Below are 22,241 nucleotides of genomic sequence, written 5' to 3'. Positions count from 1 at the left end.
TTAAGCGTAGGATGGAAGTGTAAGGAACCTATAATCTTTTGAAGAATAGCTTTAAAGTTATGGTCCATAAATTTTAGAGGCTGTTTTAGATTGGGTCATTTCAAAGTCTTGTCTCTAATTTCTCATCATATTTCAATGCATTTGGTGGAGGCAGGAAAGCTATTTGAGATATATGGAACTAAAGAAAAGAAAAGTCTTCAAAAAATCTAATTGGATTGTTCCAAGATCTTGTATCTCTTTCACATACTTCTTCAGGGTCTTAGTTACTAATCAATTTAAGGGATTCCTTTCATTCTTTAATCAAAGGGATTGGGTTTCTGTTGGAACTTATTGTTTTGCTGAAATCCTAAGTCTTGGTTTGCCATTTATTTTGTGAACTACTAGTTCTTCTCTTTGCAATCAATTATTCTAGTAAAATTTTTCATATCTTTAGAAAAAGAAAAAATCTGCCCCTCAAGTTTCGTTGGATGAGAACAAACCCTTCAGATATACAGAAAGTAAAAAGCCATAAAGATGCTAGGAACTGATTTTGATAACCGCATGTGACAGGAGTTTCACTTTGATGGGACAAAGTCAGTTTTGGGATTCTGTTCAGGCTTTTGAATTTTTGAATTGAAAGTGCCTTCGCTTTTAACAACAATTTGGGGGAAGCAATAGCTTGAAGGATAGATTGTCTTGTAATTGGTGTCTAGCTGATGCATACATGACAGTTACAAGATTCAATAAGTTACAGAAGAATACTTGAGGAAAAATGTTGTTTAGATTACGTTTATTTTAGGATTTCTATGTGTTGGTCTTATCTAGAAGTTAGGTTTATCTTCTTTGGTTGTTTGATAGATTGCATTTGTAGTAAAATTATGCGTACACAACCTCAAGGGTTAGCAAAACTAATGGAATATTAAAATTTCCACAACAAAGGTCTAGGTTCAATCTTTTGCCGCACTTGTGAAACTTTGACTTACCCGTTCAACCAATATGGGCGGGATCTCTAGTTACCAAAAATAAAAAAATATGCGTACACACTTTTGATATGTCATCATATATAAACAATCATTAGCTTAAAGTCTATAAATACAAGAACAATGTTATGTCTACACACTTCTATAAATACAAGAACAATGCTATGTGTACACACTTTAAAGTGTGTACACATAGCATTGTTCCTGTCTCTATAGACTTTAAGCTAATGACTGAGGCAACTTGTTTTGATGAACAGAAGTATATGAATATTTTACCACCTGATATAGATTCTGCTCCCCACTAATCACTAATTTTTTGTATCCTTTCCTATTTCTTCTCTGTTATTTCATTTTCTATCTCTTTCTCTATCCGATCCAACGTCACTAGGGTTCTATTTTGTAGATTTTCTGGGACCTAGGCTTTTTGTTGGAGAGATATCCCGGCCTTTTTTCTCATTGTATTCCATCAGATTTTGTGCACATGTACACTTCATTCAGATAACATTCTCAGTGCATATAAACTTTAAACAATTTCTTATTAATGAAAAAAATCTCTCCTACTGGGAACAATTAAACAAAACCTAAGCACAAGTACAAACATTAGCATTTAACAAAAACAAGTTTTTCAACCACATGATTTGACATTAGAGAAGTGGAAACTAACCCATCCAAGACCAGCTTTAAGTGGTGCACAAGGGCAGATATATGACCAGTAACCTGAGAGGAAAAGCAATTAACAGAAAAAGAAACAAGAACCACCAATGAAATAAATTGAGAGGAATTCAAAAGGGTAAAACGTTAAATTTGAATATAAAAAGGAATTTTATTCTAGAGTCAATTGGATAAAGCTAAGGTGTCAACCTGCACACGAGGTATCAATCTAGTCAAAGTTTTGATAGCCGCATGCCTTATATCCACAGAAGCATCCACTTTAAACAATCGAATAAGTGCAGGAAGAACCAGATGCATATGCTCATCCAGTGTCCCTATATCATGTAATTGCAATGAGATGTTTCACCAGGTTGCAACTTTATATATTACAAATATATATATAATGAATCCATGAATAACATGGTTTTTGCACCAACTACAAAAAAACTTGGGGATCATCAAATAAATGGACTTTGAATGGTTAAGAATACATGCTGCAACTATCATGTCCAAAGTCTATTAATCATGCATGTAAATGTTATCTCAATGATGCATAGTCCACCAACCTAGTGGTCAAGTGCATATAGTAATTTGTCAAAACTATGGGGCACTGCATGTATGTAAGCCTGAAATATAACAAAACAATATTTTTTAGCCACCTCGGGTTTGCCTTTCTAAGCTCCACACTAGAAATTCTTTAAATAGAGTTTTTCTTAAAGCATGCTTCTCTTTTCTCTCTCCTAATGACAAATTATTCTTCTCTTTCAGGCAGAAGATACTGGCCAAAATTGATTAGGTAAACTTCAAAAATCAATGTTTTACAAGACAAGAGAACTAAGAATTAAGAGAATCTTAGAAAATGCCTCACTAAGAAGCACCGGCTTACATAAAAGCACCATGAACCTACCACAAAGCCCTCAGCATCTTTTCTTCAGAGCACATCAAAGGACCACAAATATTGTAAACACTCCGGTGAAACAACCTTAATTGACTTTTCAGGTAATTGCAGACACACATTGGTAACAGAGGAAGTAATTAAATAACTAAAAAGCTGTATATAAATATTTGTTATATTATAATTCTCCGTATCCTGGTCCCTACAGTTATTTATTTCTTTTGCACACTGACTTCCCTAGATAAAATATTCTAGGTCCACGGCAGTTCACAGGTCCAATCATCCAGCAGCAACCCGTTAGAAGTGTACAAAACTCAAGGCATACCATACTAACAAAAATTGAACTTTTTACAGCCCTATAAAAAGAAAAAAGAATATAGCACAGATCCCACACATCTTCGTGGTTTGTTAGTTGTAATTCAAGGTGCTTCCCCAATTATGAATTTCTTTTCTTTTTTTTTTTCAATTATTGATTTTTTAAAATAAATTCTATGAAATAATTAACTCTTCTGTCAAAGTAGAAGAAAAGCGGATACAAAAATTTCTCTTTTATTTCATTGTGTTTGCTTTCTTTTCTTTTAATATGATAAGTAAACTAAAGGCCACAGCTCACATTAATGAGAGATTGAATGACTAATGCCAAATGGCAATTTACTTTAAATTAGAAATTAGTACGAAGTTCAAACTACAAATGATTGTTCTTTTTACAATATACTTCCTTACTGGACAAAAAAAACACCAGTTTAGACAAGCAAAATGTTAAATAATTAAACGAATTATCATGAGATAGAGAACACCAACCACCAAACACTTCAAGGGTGTGGAGAATGTCAAGAACATAGGTGTAGTCATTGCATCGCTCAGCATCACTTAGAACTTGAATGCAACATGGAAGAATAACAGGAAGATGTGTTCTGAACTCATCATTAAGGGCCAAGCAAAGCTGCTCCACGAGATGCAGAACCTGTGCAAAGGGGAAAGAATCCAGGGAAGCATTGAGAACAGAACACATAAATATAGAGAACAATAAAAATGCATATTATCCTAACTTCTGATTAAAAACACACAGAAAATATACATACCGGAAGACCACGAGAAGTACGATTAGTAGCTGGCAAACTGAAGGATGACCATAATTCAGAAATTAGAGAGAACAATTCTTGCAAATATTTACGAATATGCTGCACAAGAAATTAGAAATTCATATATTCTGACACCCATAAAAACCAAAAAAAAATTAAAAATAAGTAAATGTGCCAAAACAATTTCACATCTATATGTACCTGTTGTACTATAGACACAAGAGTCCCTAGCTTCCATGTTATATAATCCTTCAGATAATCATCGCATGCACGAACTATGAGAAAGAGATCAGGCAACACCTACAGGAAAATGGCCAAGGGAAATCACAGATCACCAAGCATAATCCAATCAGAGTTGTTAAGAAGAAAGAAAAAATTTCAGCACAAGGAAAAGAAATATTCAAGAATCATATAAAACAAATCTCTAAACACAAGATTATCACCTGAAATTTTAAATCCTCAGTATAAGATTAAAGATAGGCATTCACATTGAAGGTACACATTTTTCCAGAAAATGTTAATTTGTCTACATACTTAACCATAAATTACAACAAACATACTACAGTTTCAAAATTGAATTTTCATTTTCCTTTTCCTTTTTTAAAACAAGGAAAGCATGAAAAGGTAGTTTTCACATAATATATCATGCTTCAGAAACTAAAGTTCCTACCAAACAGTATGATTTTGCAGAAGAGAGTTTATTATTTACTGAAAAGTTAGAATACAAACCTTTGGTAAGTAAGGAACACAACCAAGGCCCATTGACTAACCTCACAAGGGAAAATATAAAATTAATAAACATCATGTAAGACCCAAAAAAATCACCAATAACAGAGAACAATAATAGCATTCATTACATTAAAGTTACCTTAAATATGAACATCAGAGATCCTACCACCTTTTGGTGGTAACTAGCAAGTGAAGGATCTCTCAGAATTCGCATGAGAGAATTTATAGCAACCTGAAAGTCATAGGCTTATAGAGAAATAAAGACATGCTAGAAAAGAGAACTACATAACAGGTATAACTGCTACCATTTCATCTTTCTATTATTACCGTGGAATAATAATCTTCAGATGTAGCAAATGATGGCCAAAGGTCCATTGGTAACTCATCCACAGAAGGAATGTGTTGGCCAGAATCATTGGCAGTACGGATAACTTCTCCATGCGACCCTGACAGTTGATGATTTCTTTTTTGCACATGAGGATCCAAAGCACCCATAATCCCAATCACCTGGAGATGTCCAGGAATGTTTTAGCATGGCAACACATTCAGAGGATGTGACAAAGCATTCCAGCCCAAAAGTATACCTTTAACACTTCACGTCTTGTAGACCAAACTAACTCACCATTCAACATTTTCAAGAGCAAGACAAGTAATTGTGGGTATTCATAATATGGAGTTATCACATACCTGCCAAAATCGTACAGCAAAATGTTTTAAGACTACCCTTTCTTATCGGATAAGAAACATGGAACTAAATACAATGAATAATAAGGATAGATACAGAGATGGATAACCATCAGTCCACCACAAGATAGTAAAACAAAACAGATATTAAAAGTAAATATAGAGGATATTACAAACATTGATACCAAAAATGTCTACATAGTGGGTGCTTAATTTATTCCAACAAAAGGAGTAGAAAATATTATCCTAATTCACTAAAAGACTGCTATGCACCTAGTTAAGATTACTTTCATGTCTTGAGCAAAATAATATTATATTACCTATACAGTTGATTTTTGCAGAAGGGCATTCATAAACAAGTAAAATGCATCAGTGTAGAAGGAAAAAATACATTTGGTATGTGACTCATCACATGTGGGAATCAATTATTAAAAAGAGACCTCAAAAAAATGATTTATTGAACATAAAGTGAATGAGCATAATCTACATTTTTATCAAAAGAGACAAAAAAGAACATTTAATTCTTAAGAAAAATTATTGACCATAAATCAACAAAAGAGGCATGCCACATACCCAGTGCTCTGGACAACTTGACCAAGAGTTGTCACAGCCACTTCACGCTTTGCAACAGCTGCTCCATCCAATAAAGCTTCAACAATAAGAGGCATAAGTTCGGATACATATTGTCTCATTCCAAAACCACCCTAATCAAAAGTCACAGTGAAAAACTCCGTAAGTAATCATTTTATGCTAGCCGAATAAATTTGATTGCTCTGCAATTAGGCTAGGATACTTATCATATTCACTAGTAAACTATAAAACATAAAGTAATAATTAGAAAAATAAATCATTATTAGACACAATAAAAATTTCTTTATTTAATATAATATACACAGGGGTGAACTAGAAGTCAAAATCAAAGAGAAAACTAAACATGAATGCAACAACTTCAGTAAAACTCACTCAAACAGAGCAAAAGCAATCTGAAAAATAAAAAACAACATCCATAAAATCAAATTTAATTAGCAAAGAAATAGCTTCAAAATGCTTTATCCCTGATGCCAACTAACAAGCAAGAGTCTGGAATCATTTCCATTGCAACTCCACGCTCTCATCCTTATCGTCTCCAAATACTTCTCTATTCCTCCATCCAAACAAGTACCACAGTTTTTTCTCCTCCACAAATGCACAATGATATTCAATCAACAATGAAGAAAACTATGTATGACCTGTTGCTAGAAAAGGAAAGGAAGCATAAGATTATATCTTGCATATATCACAACATCACAACGTGACTGGAATCTTTGGTCTCATACAAAGATTATAAGAAGATCTTGTCTATATCCTCCATTTAGGTTTCAAATGAATTTAAAGATTCTTCAATTTTCTTTATCCATCTGACTGAGACAGGCTTTTGAGGTAGTTCTGTAAGTTTAGATTTCAATTTTGTTTAGAACAGGGTTGGTAGATTATATGGTGGAACATAGATATGTATTTCTGGATGTCTTTGAATAGGATGGTTTCCCCTTCATGATATTTTTGTCTTCAGGGTGGTCTTTATATCCTCATGTATCATTTTTCTCTTCAGTACAACTTGTACTAAAAACTAAAGTAGACTTCATAACTGCAAACACAAACTGAATCACCATATATTGCAAAGAGAATAAACCTGATGAAGAATGACCTGAAGAAGCAGACACCTTGAAGAATACAAGGGAAAAAGAATACCAGCCACACTGAGTAGGAAACAATAGAAACTTTTAAACTACATATATAACCAGTAGCTCTGAAGTTAAACTTTCTGACAACTTGAACATCACAATCTTAATTTTCCCCCATAAGAAAATGTACAAAATGTATAAATAATGATCAACACAGAAAGTACACATGTAGGCAAGCAGACTAAATTGAATAAGAAAAACTGCCAAGTGCTCCACCAAATACAAACATAGGCCGGAAAAACATCTATGACACTCATTGCATAACAAACCTGCCCCAGTTAAAAAAGAAATCTATCTATGCGAAATTAACCAATATTCCTTCACAGTTAAGGTTGCTTTTACAATTACAAAACAAGCCTACCACAATTCAACAAGGGAGGCAGAAATGACCTGTTAAACAAAGGAACATACTGAACTTCATAGTAAAGTTTGACAACAAAATTAGTCAAGAACTCAATTACTTCTAATCAAACATGTTCCAGTTGAACACAATTTATAACTTGACTCAAGCATAATGTCAAATAAAAGTTAATAAAGTACAAGTTTACCCACCACTCTAGCAAGATCCCCAACGGTTACAAGAACTCCACTAATAATGCCATTATTGGCATTGACCCCAGTGCCATCAAGAAGTCTAGCCAAAAGTGCCTGCAAAATCCAGATACCACATGAAGGAGGAAAATCAACATTAAATAAATTAACTGAAAAAAACCTTATCAAGAAAGAAAGAATAAATAGCACTAGATATAATCAAAGGCAGAGAATAAGCGACAAAACCTTGTGTATTGGAGTGATGTATGGAAGTATTAGTCTCTCACAGTTGCGTATCAAGCAACCAAGTAACTTCGCACTTTCTTCTCTGCATTTGCTATCTGCACTGCTGACATCACAAGAGAAGTCAATATATGCGCTTTAACTTCAAAGAAACATAATATATGTTCTTTTCTCAAGCCCAGATAAAGCTAAACACAATTGACAAAAAATAATTACAAAAATAGGCATCAACAAGTGTAAGTTAAGTTTGTTTTTCATCTGAAGTTGGATTTTTTTGAATTTGCCTAAAATCAACTGGATGTATGAATTTAAATGACATTTTATTTTTACAACATCTGAATATCTATACTAAATTGTTGTACTTCACATACCAAATACTTTCTGAAAACTAATATTTTAACATATATATCCTAATAGATAATAGATTGCACTTTATCTAAAAATGATTACCAAAAAAAGATCTAATCTCAATTACTTCATAATTCAATTTAGAAGTAAGAAAATACTATTTTAGTCCGAAATTAAATTAATTATGTAGTACCAATAATTTATCTGATGGTGTAATACATAGTTTTTAATTTAATTTTGTTAGACAACTTTGTAATAGAGTAGTCACTGAATTAAGAATAAATATATACAATAATTAAGCTAGTAAAATATTTCAAAACGGAGAGTTTGACATTATTCTTAATTCCTACAAGAAAATTTTCAAATGGATGGAATATAAATAAGTTAATTATGTAAGGATTTCTTAGAGAACAAAATTTAATGAAATAATTATTCTGGATCAAACTTAAGCCAAAAAATTTTGACTTTAATCTATTCAAAAGAAAATATCAGAGAATTCCCATCAAAGCAGAAAAACAAATAGCCCAAAACTTCTCAATGGCTTCCATTAAGACATATTCAGGACTTAAGTGGACAAAACAAACCAAATCCCAAGTCTAAAGCCCTATCAACATTACCTTTGGTCTAAATATGTCAACAACTGTATGAGATGACGGCGAAGGGCAGGAAGAACATAGGCAGGATTTTTTTCAGATAATCTCCCAGCCAATGAGATTGCATACTCTCGAACATCAAAATCCTATGACAACAGAAACATTTAGCTTTTCACCAAAAGCAACACTAGAAATTCTAAAATTTCATAGGACATGAAAATTTTTTACTGCAATGCATCAGAAAATTTGCAATTTCAAAAGAGTTTAATACAAGCACAATATAATTTTGCAGTTATATGCAATTAGAGGGCCAGAGTCAAAGAACTCAGGTTTCTTTTATTGTTCTTATGGAAAATTTTACTTTGTTTATCTTTAATTGGCCTCTTAATCACTCCTGTCTGTAATGCTTTTTCTTAAAAAATATATTGCTTAGTATTAGCAAAAAGTACAACAAAATTAAGCAACTTGAATGCCAGTTATCAATTATCAAGAAACAAACAAAGCCAGTTTTTGAAATACTAGTAAAATAGTGCCTTGAGCTAACAGGAGTCTATGGAATCAGTTAATTAACCTAGAATCTGTTTTAAACGGACTAAAACACCTCACCTTTATTATCTTCCCTACAAATTCTAACCTCTCCAAATCTCAACACACTGCCACAAAGCCATCCCTTCTATCTTTCCTCTCCATAAACTCCAATATGGTTAAGTCTGACGGAGTTCAATCAGAATACAACTAAAGTTTACTTAGAGTGAAAGATTTAGAACCTTCTGCAAAAAGTTTGAAATACATTGGAGAGAAGTAACATTTTTTTACTTTCTTATAGCATAAATTTCAACATTTTTTTGTGAGGAATTTGCATAATCTTTTCTTATTTGTTTAGGGATAGAAAAAATGTTATTTAGACTGATTTTCTTCTTTCCTTGACATATGAATTCATTTCTTAAACATTGTTCTGTGAGCATATTACAAATCACTGGTCTTCTCATTATTTCATACTTCTCTACAATTCAACATAACCACCAAAACCTACAAACTACCTGATAGTAACGTATCAAGGAAATTATACACAAACAAGATTCTAAAGTGTAAAACAACTATCATAACAGGAAGGTAGAAAGTAAAAAGCTAGAATGGCTTCAAATATAAAGGTTCAATCTAATATATCCATACATTTCACATGTCAAGAACTAATATCAAACCTCATCATTTAAAGCAGCAAAAACTGCACTCAGACTATCAGCCTGTGCTAAAAACTCATCAAAACCTCTGTTCCCATGCAGCAAGGAAAAGATAGAATGGCGAACAGTAACATCAGCATCAGCAACGGCTGCAATGAGAAGCTTCTCCACAAGCTGCAGAAGCCCATATAGAAGAATCAAAATTGATTTTTTTACAAAAAGCTGCATTTTCAATTAAAACATGGCAAGCATGGGCATGCAAACATTGAACATATACTGCAATAAAGAATAGGAAAATTTACGAAGTTGCCTCAGAAGTGGACCTTGATTTTCCTTGGAAAAAAGCTCAATTCATGATAAAGACACTTGATGTCAACCAAACAATTAAGAATTCTAATCCCCCATTCAGAACTTGGTTAACACAAACTATCAAAAAGTTCAGGGTATAAATAAATAAATATATATACACTTAGAAAATAAAAAGCAGTCAATGTCAAGACACATCTGTAGGTTTGCTAACTAAGCATTTTCAAGTGGAGCTTATTTGTTTATTTCAAGAGGTTGGAAGAATGCAGTTTCTTAATAGTTATGTTTCTTTGTATCTATATGGATTATTTTTTACTCTTTTTTTTTTTTTTTTTTTTTCTAAAGCTGGTTTCTGGACCACCATTTCTTGTGCTCAATGATCTTTGTTTCTATAAATAAAATTGCTTCTGAGCTCCCCAGAAAATAATGAAATAAAAAATATCAACGTAAACAAACCTCTTCAATAAGACGCTGTCGCTTTCCTCCACTTCGATTAGACCTACTAGAACCAAACTGTGTACATGATACTCCAGAGAAAGAATTAGCAACTAATTTGCAACAACATAGGGCAGCATCTTTACGTGTGACCTTATCCTCATCATCCAGATATACGACAACTGATTCTCTTGCAAACTCAAGAAGCTCATGGCCCTAAAACATTTATAAAAGTCAGAATGAATAATGAAGCTAACATAGGGTTCATATCTGAAAATGTCTAGATGTGCACCTTAAAATTAAAACGAGCAAGAGTCTGCAATGCAAGTTGCACTAGGGCTGAACCATTAAGGTCCAAAACTTGCTGAGGAATACTCCCCATATTTCCTCGAACCAAGGGAGCAGCTGGCCTTGATGGAGAATAATGGGATTTTGAAAGAACTAATGAAATAGAGTCCAGCAGCCGATCTTGAATAGTAGGCAGCAAAGAAGGAAGACTGACAGCAACCAGTTATATAAAAGGTCAATTCTCTAATAGACTTATCACAATGAGCATCTAAAGGGAATTTACAAGAATGCCTCAGTGTACCTGACAGTAATTTGTTCAAGGGCATCTACAAGTGTACTGGAAAGACTAGCAGAAGGAGAAAACATTACATCTAAGAGACCACGCACATGAGGTTCCATCACAGGACCCATTGCTTCTGCAATATTTCCAACACAAGCCAGAGCCTCGAGCGAGGGTTTGCCTCTGCGTGGAGCAATCTACATTTAAAAACCATGCCAATAATTAGAAGTATTGTTCACTATCAAATGAAAAACAGCAGGCAACAAAGACAATGCAATAAAAGAAAACCAAATTGATGGCACAAGACTAATGTCAACCAAAATCCTTTACGTCTTACTGCTTCACGTAAGTGAGATGTAATTGTTGGCAAATAGTGAATGAGTTCCCCATCTAAGGCACCAGCCATTTCCCCAAGAGCAATAAATCCACTGTCACGTTCAGCCGGAAGTCGCAGAACTGCGAGAATGTGATTCATGCATGTCTGCACCAAATCACAAGATCATGCAAATATTACTAGGGCAGCTTACTGCTATATAAATAAGGATGATTCCATCATCCAAAATGTTTTCCATGCTAGCTACAATTATATGATAGGATATAAAGCTCTCCACAAACCTTTAAGTAGTTTGTGACAAATCGGTCACGCAAGAAATGAGCAATGCGAGGTAGTAGTGAAGTTATACTAAGGCGAACAAGCCGATCACGGTGCTCTAAGTACCGGAGCACAATGTCAGCAACTTCTCTATACCTTGACATCATGAATTCACCCGTATTCCTGTCCAATAAACACTTCTATTATATCCACATCAAACACTAAAATAAGCTAATAAAGTGGGGCAAATGATGGCCAGATTTGAGTATTTTGATATGTAACGCACGTCAACTATTCAACAAAATCTGGAAGATTTTAAAAAATAGACAACTCCTGTGTCCTGCATATAAACATCATAGCTCTAAAAGAGATCCTACAGGGGCAATGATAATGCAAATGACAAAATCTAGGTTTCAACCTTGATCCTATACACCAACACCAGATGAAGCAAAATATATATATATTTATATATGAAGGGAAAAAATAAATTGGAAAGAGACAAGTTGTTCATTCAATGACAGTCTACACAAACAATAACTTCAAAAGCCAAAGATTTAGCATTACTAATCAAAAAATTTTACCAACCTCAAAAGCTCCCCAACAGCAAGTAAAGAACCATGTATGCTATGGACTGGAGCATTTCTGCCCAACCCTTCTTGAGTAGCCTCAAACATTCGATAATACCTATCACAAAGAAAAAACATCAAGATTCATTGCCCAAACAAAAAAATAATAAAGACAGAAGACCAAAAGCAAGATTTTGCCAAATGTTTGAAAACATTAAAAGTCAGGTACATATTGTCTCACCAAGAAATTAGCTTATCAAGAAAGGCAACATAAAAATACATCACATCACCACCCTCAATAAAATACCTGTCCCTCTTCAAGAAGAGATACAGAACACCGAATAAGCGCATAAAACCAGGCCCAGTGGTCATCTTAAGATTATTTTTCTTCTTTAAGAAACAGGAGAAGATATAAATAGAAAAGGAGAAGTATAAAAGCACATCAGCTATCCACTAAAGTGTCACATTACCAAATGATGAGGGAAGCAAAAGCTGTAAAATAAATATGGACAAGATTTTTGTATAGGTTGTGCAAACATACTCATTACCTTATGATACATTCATGCAAGGAAACCCCAAAACAACAACAAAATAAAAACTAGAACCTCACTTTGGTTAAAATGAATCAAGAAGAAACAGATATCTTCACCTTTTTGAAACTGAAGCTCATAGAGATGGTTCATCAAAAAAGGCACTTTGGCCCATTACAAATTGCTATATAGAGCTTTAACATCTTCAAAAATCCTTTTTTTTTTCTATTTCACGCTAAATAAATCCGAAGACAAACTAGGTCCCACACTAACATAAGGTCTTTGCCCTTTCTCCTTTACCAAAAGAACAAGAAATTTCAGCTAAAGGGAAGAAACAAGATATCAACATAACCCATGGGAAGTGAACTTCTGGACAAGATTTAGCCCATAAAAATGAAGCCAATATGTAGGAAAGGAAAAGATGATCTTTTGTCTATCATTCCTTCGGCAAATACCACAGCAAGCAGAGAACAAATTCATTAAGAATAATTAACCCATTGGTAAGACTTTTCAACAACATTTGTAAAAGACTTTTCAATTAAACTATGAGGTTAGAGTCTTTGCCCAATCTCCTCAACTCTAGAAACTTCAGTTTCCCCTACTTCTGATTGTTGTTGATCTCATTCTGAAAACTTGTTTTCACCTAGTGAATCAGAATAGTGTCACCAAAGCCATAATTTCTATATTGTTTCAACGAAAATAATATGATGAGTCTTTTTCTTTTTTTACTGGAAATGTACATAAGTATATTATTGACAAAAAACTTATAAAGTGGATCAGAAATCCAGTCCAACAAAATTAATGCATCTAAAAAGGGCGAAAGCTTTACAAAGGTCTCTGCATAATTAAACCCAAATAAGAGAGACAATATGGCAGGGGCAAGTCCTAAGAACCAGATTTATCTTACTACACTTAATTCATGAATGTTAATTTTCCTCTTTTTTTCATTTGATATCCCACAAAACCCTCTCTGCCAAACCGTCTAGCGAAAACATCATGATTAGGGTCCCCATTGAAACCCAAAATCTTCAGTATGCAGGAAATTGTGGACTTCACCGAGTAGGTAACATTGAAGACCCTCAAACCCATGGGCATTGGCCACTCAAATAATCCCTCGACAAAACCAAAAGGATTAATACACTTTATCTCCTATTAGTTGGCTTCCTCCTAATTTGAGAGACGTAAAACTTGCATTCGGTTCACAGTTGTCATTTCTTGTTATAGGAATGAAAACAATCATATAGCTATCAAAAAAGCAGAACACAAAATTGTAGGATAAACCTGTGATCCACCAAAAGACTTACAAGTTGCTGAAACAAAGATCTTTATAGCATATTTTCTATACAATATTCAGCCCCAAACTTAAATCCTATTGTTGCACCATTACCTATCACCTTAAGCTAGGTTAACCAAATGATCTGATGTTTGAATCCCTCGCATTACATTAATCAAATTATGAAATTTCAGGCATTGTAGTTGTATTGCCGATTGCAGTTGTGTTCAGTCTGTATGAAAGTTCACATTAGAGAATACTTTACAGATTAGACACCACCGTTAGGCCTTTTAAATGTCAACTTTATCTAAGTCAAATGGTTACTTAACAAAAAGCAGCATGACTACTAAATTGATCCTTCAATTAGGGAGAATAATACACAAATCAGGGTATAAAACTCCAAACTTATTTCATTACAGTCAATAAGAGACTGATGTGCACATGCAACTGAAAAAGTGATGATATCAATAGTAAACTAATGAATTTGTACTAAACCAAGAAGTGCTTTGAAGAGTTGAAAACAAGTGTAAAACCGAAATTGACATATCAATTGGTTCCAATTATCAAACTCTCCAAGCTTGCTCCAATCACAACATGGTTGAATGGATTGTGACTCCTCCCAAATTTTGATCCACACATGCTGGATGGTGGAAATTCATAACAGCCAAAAGATATCATAAATGATCTTAAAAATTAGGCATTGTTGCACATGGTTAATCAAGACTCCAACCACAGATCACTTTGTGTATTTCAATACAACTTCAGGTCTCCTGCCTATATTCATTTTTTTTTTCCCATTAAAAGAAAATCCTTGGTGCAAAAGTATTAACCAACTGTTCTTTCTTGTTGAAATTTACAAGAAACTACCACATTTGCATTAATACAAAGTTCACTTTACAGAAATCAAAGGCAGCCACTAAATGAGTAGTAGCCTCCCTCAGCACGCAAAAAGATCAATATATATAATATAATTCAAAAATAAGAAAATAAAAGGCTAACCACTGAACACGCCAGCGTGTCTCACGCTTTTCAATAACACGAAGGCAGGCACGCAGTGCCTCTACAGCCCGCTCTCTAACAGCCAATGTTGGATCCCTCAGTGCAACCCAGATAGCATCGACAAATTCCGGTACATGGACATTGAATACTGTTGAAGCATTTTCCGCCATTTCCTATTAAAAGAGAAAAGTAAAAAATTATCCAAAATAAGCAATAAATTTAAAATAATAAAATTTCTTTTTAGTTAATGTAATGGTAATTATGTATTTTCGGGTGGTAATGGAAAAGTTGATAGATAAGTCATCCAAAATTGAATGGGATGGACTTGGAAGACAATATTTCAGGATTAAAGAAAATTCAAAAGCCGAACAATCCATATAAGAACAAGAGGTAAAAAAAAACTATAGCATAAATGTTTAGTCAGAAGAAGTTTCCACTCTTCCATATGAGAGGAAGAAAATCAACAAAACCTAGCCAATAACTGTGGACATCGATCAAAACAACCTGCTCACACTTACTTTCAAGATTAAGACAGCAGCAAATCGACGATACTCTACTCGATCCCCACGAAGCCAATCCAGCGCCATTTTTACCTGAAACCAACAAACAATACACATCACACGGTGCTACCATAAACAAACCAAACCCCACCAAACAAAAAAAAAAAGCACATAACCATAAACAATACACATCACATGCTGCTACCATAAACAAACCAAACCCCACCAAACAAAAAAAAGAAAGCACATAACCATAAACCTGAAACTCCACTTCGTCTGCAGTCATTGCTCCTCCAGCCCTGGCTAAATGGCCACGAACTTTACTCGCAAGGACCAAAACGTCTGGATCACGCTTTACCTCAAACACAGTCCTCATATAACCAGAGAATTTGGAAACCTTGGAAGCATTCTCACCCAGAGCCACATCTATCAACTCATCAATGGCTCTTAAACCGCCCAAATTCTCAGCAACATCATTACTATCTAATAGACTAGAAATCCTATCATATAGCTGATCCATAAATCGCGAAAAAGCTTCTCCACTAAGATCACGCGCCTCCTCTTCAAGGTGTTTCTTCAAAGCCAACGAAGCACCCTCCTATAACAAAACAGTTAAAACAAAACAATCAAGTAAAAGTCCAAGCATCCTCATAACTAACTCTCACTTTCTCTATTCAACTCTCCTTATCATTTCCGTACACAACTAACGTACCTTGGGATTGCCATGTGTGCAGAGATCCAAGAGAATCCTGTTAAGAGCGTCGAAGCTACCGCCACTCGGGGCGGAGGCTCCTCCGGGACCGCCGTAGCGAAGGGACTGCGACGTGGAGGCCATTGATTAGCCGGCCGCTCCTCAAACTCTAAACCCTAAGCTCGCTCACTCTCTCGCTCTCTGAATACTATCAATTCTTCTGTCTTCTTTCTCAAGACATAGAAAGAAAACCAACAAACAAACAAATCATTCAATGATTTCTAGGATTCCGAAACTCAGAGGCAGAGCCAGCCACTGAGAAAGAAAGAGAAGAGAGAAGAAGCGCTTCGTTTTGTAAATGACGAATATTGTTGTGCCTGATCAAAACGGTGTCGTAACGAGGAGTAGTAACCTTTAACTTTACGCGCGTTTTTCTGGTAATTTCCACCCTTATGCTCCCCTCTCGCTGTGTCCACCTCGAACCCTACGCTGGGTACAGGTACAGCTGAATTTGACTAGAATTGCTTCCCCAAGGATTCGGTTCTTTTCAGTAAAATGAATCTAGTTTAAATCCAACCGAATATTCCAGTTCGAATCTACAAATTTAAAATTAAATTACTTTTTCAATAAACTTATTTTTTTTATTCAAATTAATTTTATTTATTGCAAGCTGATATTAAATAGCCCAAATCTAAAAGATTTTAAATAAAAAAACAATTCTGAGGAATTGTAGTGTACAAAATATAATCATGTTTTCATTTTTATAAGTATTGATTCAGATTTAACGAAATTATTTTATGCATAAATTGAATTTTTAGTATTATTTTTCATTTTATTTAAATTTTTTTGGTTCTACTTTATGATTGTTTCTTGCCAATTTTATTCAAATTTTATCATAAATACTTGTGAATATTATTCTAAAGACGCTTTGAATATTTTTTTGTTTCGTACACATTATTTTGCTTTCTTTGTTTAACGAAACAAATATGCTCATTTCATTGGATTTTCTTAGATATTTAATGAATTATTGATTTTCCCTCATGTAGTTAAACCGGTACTCAATCTTGAGCTGGGGCTTCTTAAACTGCCATGATCGCTTCTGCAATGAATTGAATTATTATAGCCACTTGAACATTAACTCCAGTAGTGACAAATTGAAAGTGGAGGAGATATTGCATACTGGATTCTGATCTCCAGCAGCTGTTATCAGGACACAGCTCTGTATTTGGCTTGTCCTGCTTTCAAAGAAACATGCAGCTCAGAATTGCAATAGTTAGTGGCAAAGCAATGTGCCACCACTAGAAGCAAGAGTGGAGGAATCCATTGAAGACTGAGATAAGAATCAGAAGATCTGAATTAATGAAGGTGTTTGCACTACGATTAATTCAAGCTAAGGTAAACTAAACTAAGTCAGCAAGTTAAAATAAATGGGGTTCACACTTCGCACAGCTGCACAATGGAAGGAGTGATAAACATGGAACCATTTCTGGCTGTCATGAAGAAGTGGCGGCCTGATTCCTCAACCTGCTCGAACGCCTAACTGGAGTAGTAACCACCTCATCATCAAGGCCCTGCAAAAAATAACAGTGAAAATTATTGAAATGATTTACATTGTTGAAGTGCCAGACATAGTTCATATGGCAGTTCTAGGTACTTACATTCTTCTTGGTAATTTTTTCATAAGTGGTGAAGCTACCATAAGAGGGCGAATCCATAGAGAAATCTGATGAGGCAAGGGACTCTCTCCTGCTATTCTTCCTAATCTTCTTTTCTTTGGTTTGAGCTTCACTTGAATCTTTGAGTCCTTTTTTGCTGTAAGAAGAACTTTTGAAGCTGCTCATTTCTGATGAGCATGACTCACCAGCCATATCAACCTCTTCTGTCTGCTGATGCTCTGAGGTAACAGAAATTAGACTGTAATCGAATTTCTTAGATGGCTGTTGAACATGTGTAGGGATAGCATTTGGAGTCGAGCTTTTTTCTTTATGTGCATACTTTAAGAAAGCTATTTTTGCAAGCAGACTCAGAAGCACAAGCATGGAAATTCCCACCATATTTGCTGTAAAAAATTTAACTTCTGATCCATTCATTGTAGTAATATCTGCCGTGGCTGCTGAAATCTGTGGATTGTCCATTGCAATATCCAACTCTGAGCTTTGGTGGAAGTTTTCAACTTTAGGAGACACAAATTCAGCATGAAAGTTCTTTTCACTTTCTCCTTGAGACTCATAGGCTTCAGCTTCAGGCTGGATTACAGTAGCTTCTAAGATCAACTCAAGCTGATCTGTTTGTGGCTTGATATCATTGTGATCACCAGACTGCTCCGCTTCTGAAATTTCAACCCCTTCAGCTGGTGGAGTTGAGCATGCCTCTTCAGGCTCTGGGTCAGTGTGATATTCTGAAACCTCAGCATTCCCTTGGTGCACTTGTTCTTCAGATTTTGGGCTATTATCTTCTTCCAAAACCTCTTCAACGTTCTCATCGGTTTCGCTCTCGGAATCACCCTCTTTGGATAGTTCAGCTCCGACATCTCTCTCCCATATTGGTGTCAACACAGCCTGATCTTGCTTAAATACTGCATCAGCTTCCTTGTACTCTTCAAACAAATCAGTCAGATTACCATACTGCAAAGGACCCAACTTTGGCACTTTCCTCAAATCAGATATCAGCTTGCAAATGTAGGAGAAAGAGTTAGCAGCCCACAACTGATATCTTTGAGCCAGCCTCTCAAAGTTCACAATTGCAAATTCAGTGATTTCCGGTAGGACATAGAGGTTAGAGAAGTCCAAATCATTTAGCACAGAAAAATCAGTGACTGGAGATTTAACAACTGAAATCGACAAACCAGCAAACAGTAGGACAAAAATGAAAGCAATGAACTTTGAACTTGTGAAGAATTTTGATTTAGACACCCCTTTAGCTTGAACACTCTCCTCAGGCTTGTAGAAACTAAAAGGGTTTGGTTCAGATACAGTGAGCTCTGTCTCTTCCTCTTCTACTGCTGCTTCAACCTCCCCTTCTTTCATTGTTTCATCTGAAGAAACATCTTCGGATTCTCTATGGGAATCATCAGACAGAATTCCACTAACTTCACTATCTGAAAAACTTTCTGATACAAAACTCTCTTCCAAACGCATACCAACTCTCTTATGAAAAAGCTCAATTCGTGGATTCGGCCTGTAATGAAGAAACCGAGGCCTCGGTGACAGATAGTTTGTTTTAGGATCATAAGGTGGCATTGAAGGATCTGCATCAAGTGGTGCCAACATTGGGGTCAAAGTTGAACAAGAGGTTCTAGGACTAATCTTGAAAGTTGAACCAAGATTAACACCAGAATCATTCTCCTCAGTAACATTCTTTGGTAATGAGCTTACATGGTTCTTCTTCGATTCCAAATTTACCTCTGAATCAGAAACAAGATCACTTTTCAAAGCTTCTTCGTCTAACTCAGTGATGGTTGAGTCATATGAAGCCTCAATCTTGCTCTGATTCAAGCCCATCTCTGGCTTCAAAAAGCCATCATCTTCCAAAATCAGGCTTTTAACATCAGAAAACGAAACCGCCTTTTTCTTAATTGAACTTTTCTCTGGATTTAGTTCATTGTCTTGCATAAGTTGGCTTTTTGCATCAGAGGATGAAACTGAAGACAAAACTGGCTCATTTCTCTCAGTCAATATTTTCTTTTTCGGTGATGCAGTGAACTTTGAAGCTGCAGAAATGGTTGGCGACATGAAGTTCTTTGTACCCTTTAAAGCAGAAGCTGGAGATCGGACTCTTGCTATGTTTAAATTTGTTTCTTTGCCGTTTTCTTTGTCTGTGAAATCGCGCAAGGAACTTGCACTTTCTCTGGCAATGGAGCTTCTTCTAACAAAATCTGCAGCTCAACAAACACAAGAAAGAGTACAAAATAAGAACACTAATCAATTTTTTTTTAAAGATAGGCTTTGTTTCCCAATAATGCTAAAGGAAAACTTCATATGAAGAAACTTTATTAAAAATATGAAAATTTCTGATATTGGATTTTTAAAAGGACCTGTTTGTTTCAGGGGAAAATATTTCCTGGAAAATTTAAGCTACAACAAAAGAATTTCAAGAGTGTAAGAGAATTCAAGAATATTTGTTTTTCTTCATTCTCAGTTCTCACAATAGACGAATCCTCAATTTCCACCAACTTCTCGATTAAATATATGCATCATCATGAATAATTACCCTACAAATATTCCCTGTAAACCATTTTCTCTCCACATAAACAGAATTAGACTCGCAATATATTCAACTTAGAAAAAGAACGTTTTTTAAATCATTTACGTTAATATCCTTAAGAGCCCAGAAACAAAATATTTCCCCTTACACTCCATTTCATTTTCTTGGCATCCAAACACATGATTATCACCCAAAAAAAAAAAACAATGAACAGTACAAAAAGAAAACGGGAAATTGAAGAAAAAGCTTGGGGCTAAACCCACCTCTGGAATTAGGCAGAATCGACGAGGGTTTGCTAAATGGATTACCACTGAAACTCCTTCTCATGGGATCTTTACTTTCAGAGTTTCTTGCACCAGGGTTTGGTCTGGTTGACGATGCTGGCGAAGAAGAAGAAGGCTTGCTCGTAACTGTAGCCATCGTTAAACTTGATTTATGGGCTGGCAGCGTTTCTAAAATTTGGAAAGAAAATGGCGACGTCTGTAAAATATGGAAGGAAAATGAACGCTTCTGAGCATAAATGGATTGGCTTTGAATGTTAAGGACTCTGGTGATGATGTAACGGCTAGTTTATGAAATGGGGAGATATAAATGGTGGAAAATTTTGACCGTTGGGATAAAATAATTTATTAGTAAAAAAGTTGTAGCCGTTGGATCAGGTACTCGGTTGGATGTCGGGGGTTTAGTTTGAATGATGTAGCCGTTGAGGATCTTCTGTTTAATTTTGGATGAAATCTTATTAGTCCCTCATCTATGAATAATGGGTGGATTGAGTTGAACCCCGGCACAAATAAGGTTCGAATTTATAATATACAATTCGAGTTTAAATTCATTCAAATTAATATAAAGTTAAAAAATTAATAACGAAATAAATAATATTGTTCATAGGATAAAAAATATCATTAAAAAATAAATAATACTATTAATTAAAGTTAGACTCTAATCAAATTAATTTGATTTAAATTAATAATCAGCTTAATTAAAAACAGACTTAAATTGGAGTTTTTGTCTGATAGGTCAATAATTCAATCGGAATTTTAGCTTGCGTACAAGTTAACTTGGTGCGTGATTAAATAAAGTTAGATTTAAAAAAAAAAAAAACCAAAGTGGCTTTTATGTTGTATTTTGGGTACATACTCTATGTAATAATAATAGGTTATATTGTGTTTTGAGTAGATATTTATAATAAGTAATTATATGTATAAATAATGAATATTAACTAGTATAAATATAATTTTAAATTTTATTAATTTAGATAAACTTAACCCAAAAAAAAAAAGATTTCTCCCAAAAAATTTTTTTTTTTAATTTTTATAAATAATTTTAAAAATTATTTATATTTATACCATCACTGTCACACCAAGAGAAGAATGAGGGCAGAGACGACGTCGGAAGATGAAGTTGAAAAATGAGGGTAAAACTATTATTTTTAAAAGTTATGAAGGGTGACTGAATTTTAAAAAATATAAAAATCCTAGGTTAGGGGATGAAAATGTTACTTTTCAAAATTTGAAAACTTTGGATAAAGATAAAATGTTAGTTTCTAAAACCTGGGGAGGCAGAAATAATAAATTTTATAACTTTTTAATATAAACAGTAAAATAACTATCTCTCTTTTTAACAAAAAAAAAATTAACAGAAGTTTGATTATGAATGGGAGTTGAAGTTTTTTATCTTCTGTGAGTGTGGGTTTGAGAATGGGCTAAAATTTGGATAGAAAATAGTCATTTTCCCATAAATTAATATCGATACATGATAATTAGCTAAAAAAATTTCCGAATTTCGAATAAAGATTGATCTTAACACATTTATTTAATAACCTTTTTACTTGATTTTGTGTTTCGGATGTAATATTCTAAATAAAAGTGTGAAATAATAAAGTTGTTTAAATATTTCCAACCATATATTAATATTAATTTATAAATTAATTATTATATATTATTACATAATTTAATATTATT

The 22,241-nt window shown here is 34.3% G+C and overlaps 2 protein-coding genes across 3 annotated transcripts in view; both read right to left on the bottom strand.

Annotated features, from left to right (window-relative positions):
• LOC123227633 (serine/threonine-protein kinase TOR-like) overlaps positions 1 to 16,379 on the bottom strand; it is a 35,646-nt gene extending 19,267 nt beyond the window's left edge. Inside the window, exons 1-24 of one of the 2 annotated variants that reach the window (XM_044652709.1) lie at positions 16,099 to 16,379; positions 15,646 to 15,984; positions 15,405 to 15,479; positions 14,887 to 15,059; positions 12,104 to 12,202; positions 11,542 to 11,701; positions 11,264 to 11,407; positions 10,948 to 11,123; positions 10,651 to 10,855; positions 10,380 to 10,574; positions 9,639 to 9,791; positions 8,461 to 8,582; positions 7,499 to 7,598; positions 7,274 to 7,369; positions 5,574 to 5,704; positions 4,901 to 5,003; positions 4,644 to 4,823; positions 4,456 to 4,548; positions 4,317 to 4,352; positions 3,789 to 3,887; positions 3,588 to 3,686; positions 3,307 to 3,469; positions 1,821 to 1,945; positions 1,624 to 1,676 (exon numbers count right to left, since the gene is read on the bottom strand). In XM_044652709.1, coding sequence (XP_044508644.1) covers positions 1,624 to 1,676; positions 1,821 to 1,945; positions 3,307 to 3,469; positions 3,588 to 3,686; positions 3,789 to 3,887; positions 4,317 to 4,352; positions 4,456 to 4,548; positions 4,644 to 4,823; positions 4,901 to 5,003; positions 5,574 to 5,704; positions 7,274 to 7,369; positions 7,499 to 7,598; positions 8,461 to 8,582; positions 9,639 to 9,791; positions 10,380 to 10,574; positions 10,651 to 10,855; positions 10,948 to 11,123; positions 11,264 to 11,407; positions 11,542 to 11,701; positions 12,104 to 12,202; positions 14,887 to 15,059; positions 15,405 to 15,479; positions 15,646 to 15,984; positions 16,099 to 16,221 — 3,242 coding nt within the window. In that variant the 5' untranslated portion in view covers positions 16,222 to 16,379. Of the gene's footprint in view, positions 1 to 1,623; positions 1,677 to 1,820; positions 1,946 to 3,306; positions 3,470 to 3,587; positions 3,687 to 3,788; positions 3,888 to 4,316; positions 4,353 to 4,455; positions 4,549 to 4,643; positions 4,824 to 4,900; positions 5,004 to 5,573; positions 5,705 to 7,273; positions 7,370 to 7,498; positions 7,599 to 8,460; positions 8,583 to 9,638; positions 9,792 to 10,379; positions 10,575 to 10,650; positions 10,856 to 10,947; positions 11,124 to 11,256; positions 11,408 to 11,541; positions 11,702 to 12,103; positions 12,203 to 14,886; positions 15,060 to 15,404; positions 15,480 to 15,645; positions 15,985 to 16,098 lie in introns of those variants that run through there. The other variant, XM_044652710.1, reaches the window with a different exon arrangement.
• Positions 16,380 to 17,408: 1,029 nt separating this feature from the next.
• LOC123227634 lies at positions 17,409 to 20,842 on the bottom strand. Its single transcript, XM_044652711.1, has 3 exons — positions 20,544 to 20,842; positions 17,736 to 19,951; positions 17,409 to 17,648 (listed from the first exon to the last, which is right to left on the bottom strand). The coding sequence occupies exons 1-3, from the start codon at positions 20,698 to 20,700 to the stop codon at positions 17,571 to 17,573; spliced, it is 2,451 nt and encodes an 816-aa protein (XP_044508646.1). The 5' UTR covers positions 20,701 to 20,842; the 3' UTR covers positions 17,409 to 17,570.
• Positions 20,843 to 22,241: the final 1,399 nt, after the last annotated feature.

Source organism: Mangifera indica, chromosome 10, assembly GCF_011075055.1.
Source record: "Mangifera indica cultivar Alphonso chromosome 10, CATAS_Mindica_2.1, whole genome shotgun sequence".
NCBI classification, from domain to species: Eukaryota; Viridiplantae; Streptophyta; class Magnoliopsida; order Sapindales; family Anacardiaceae; genus Mangifera; species Mangifera indica.
This window is presented reverse-complemented; position numbering and strand designations above follow the sequence as displayed.

Excerpts from the sequence above, each read along its gene's own strand:
- LOC123227634 (XM_044652711.1), bottom strand. The coding sequence starts at position 20,700 with ATGGCTACAGTTACGAGCAAGCCTTCTTCTTCTTCGCCAGCATCGTCA. Across the intron at positions 19,952-20,543 it reads GATTCTGCCTAATTCCAGAG|ATTTTGTTAGAAGAAGCTCC; the intron begins GTGGGTTTAGCC and ends GTTGAGCTGCAG. Across the intron at positions 17,649-17,735 it reads AAAAAATTACCAAGAAGAAT|GGCCTTGATGATGAGGTGGT; the intron begins GTAAGTACCTAG and ends TATTTTTTGCAG.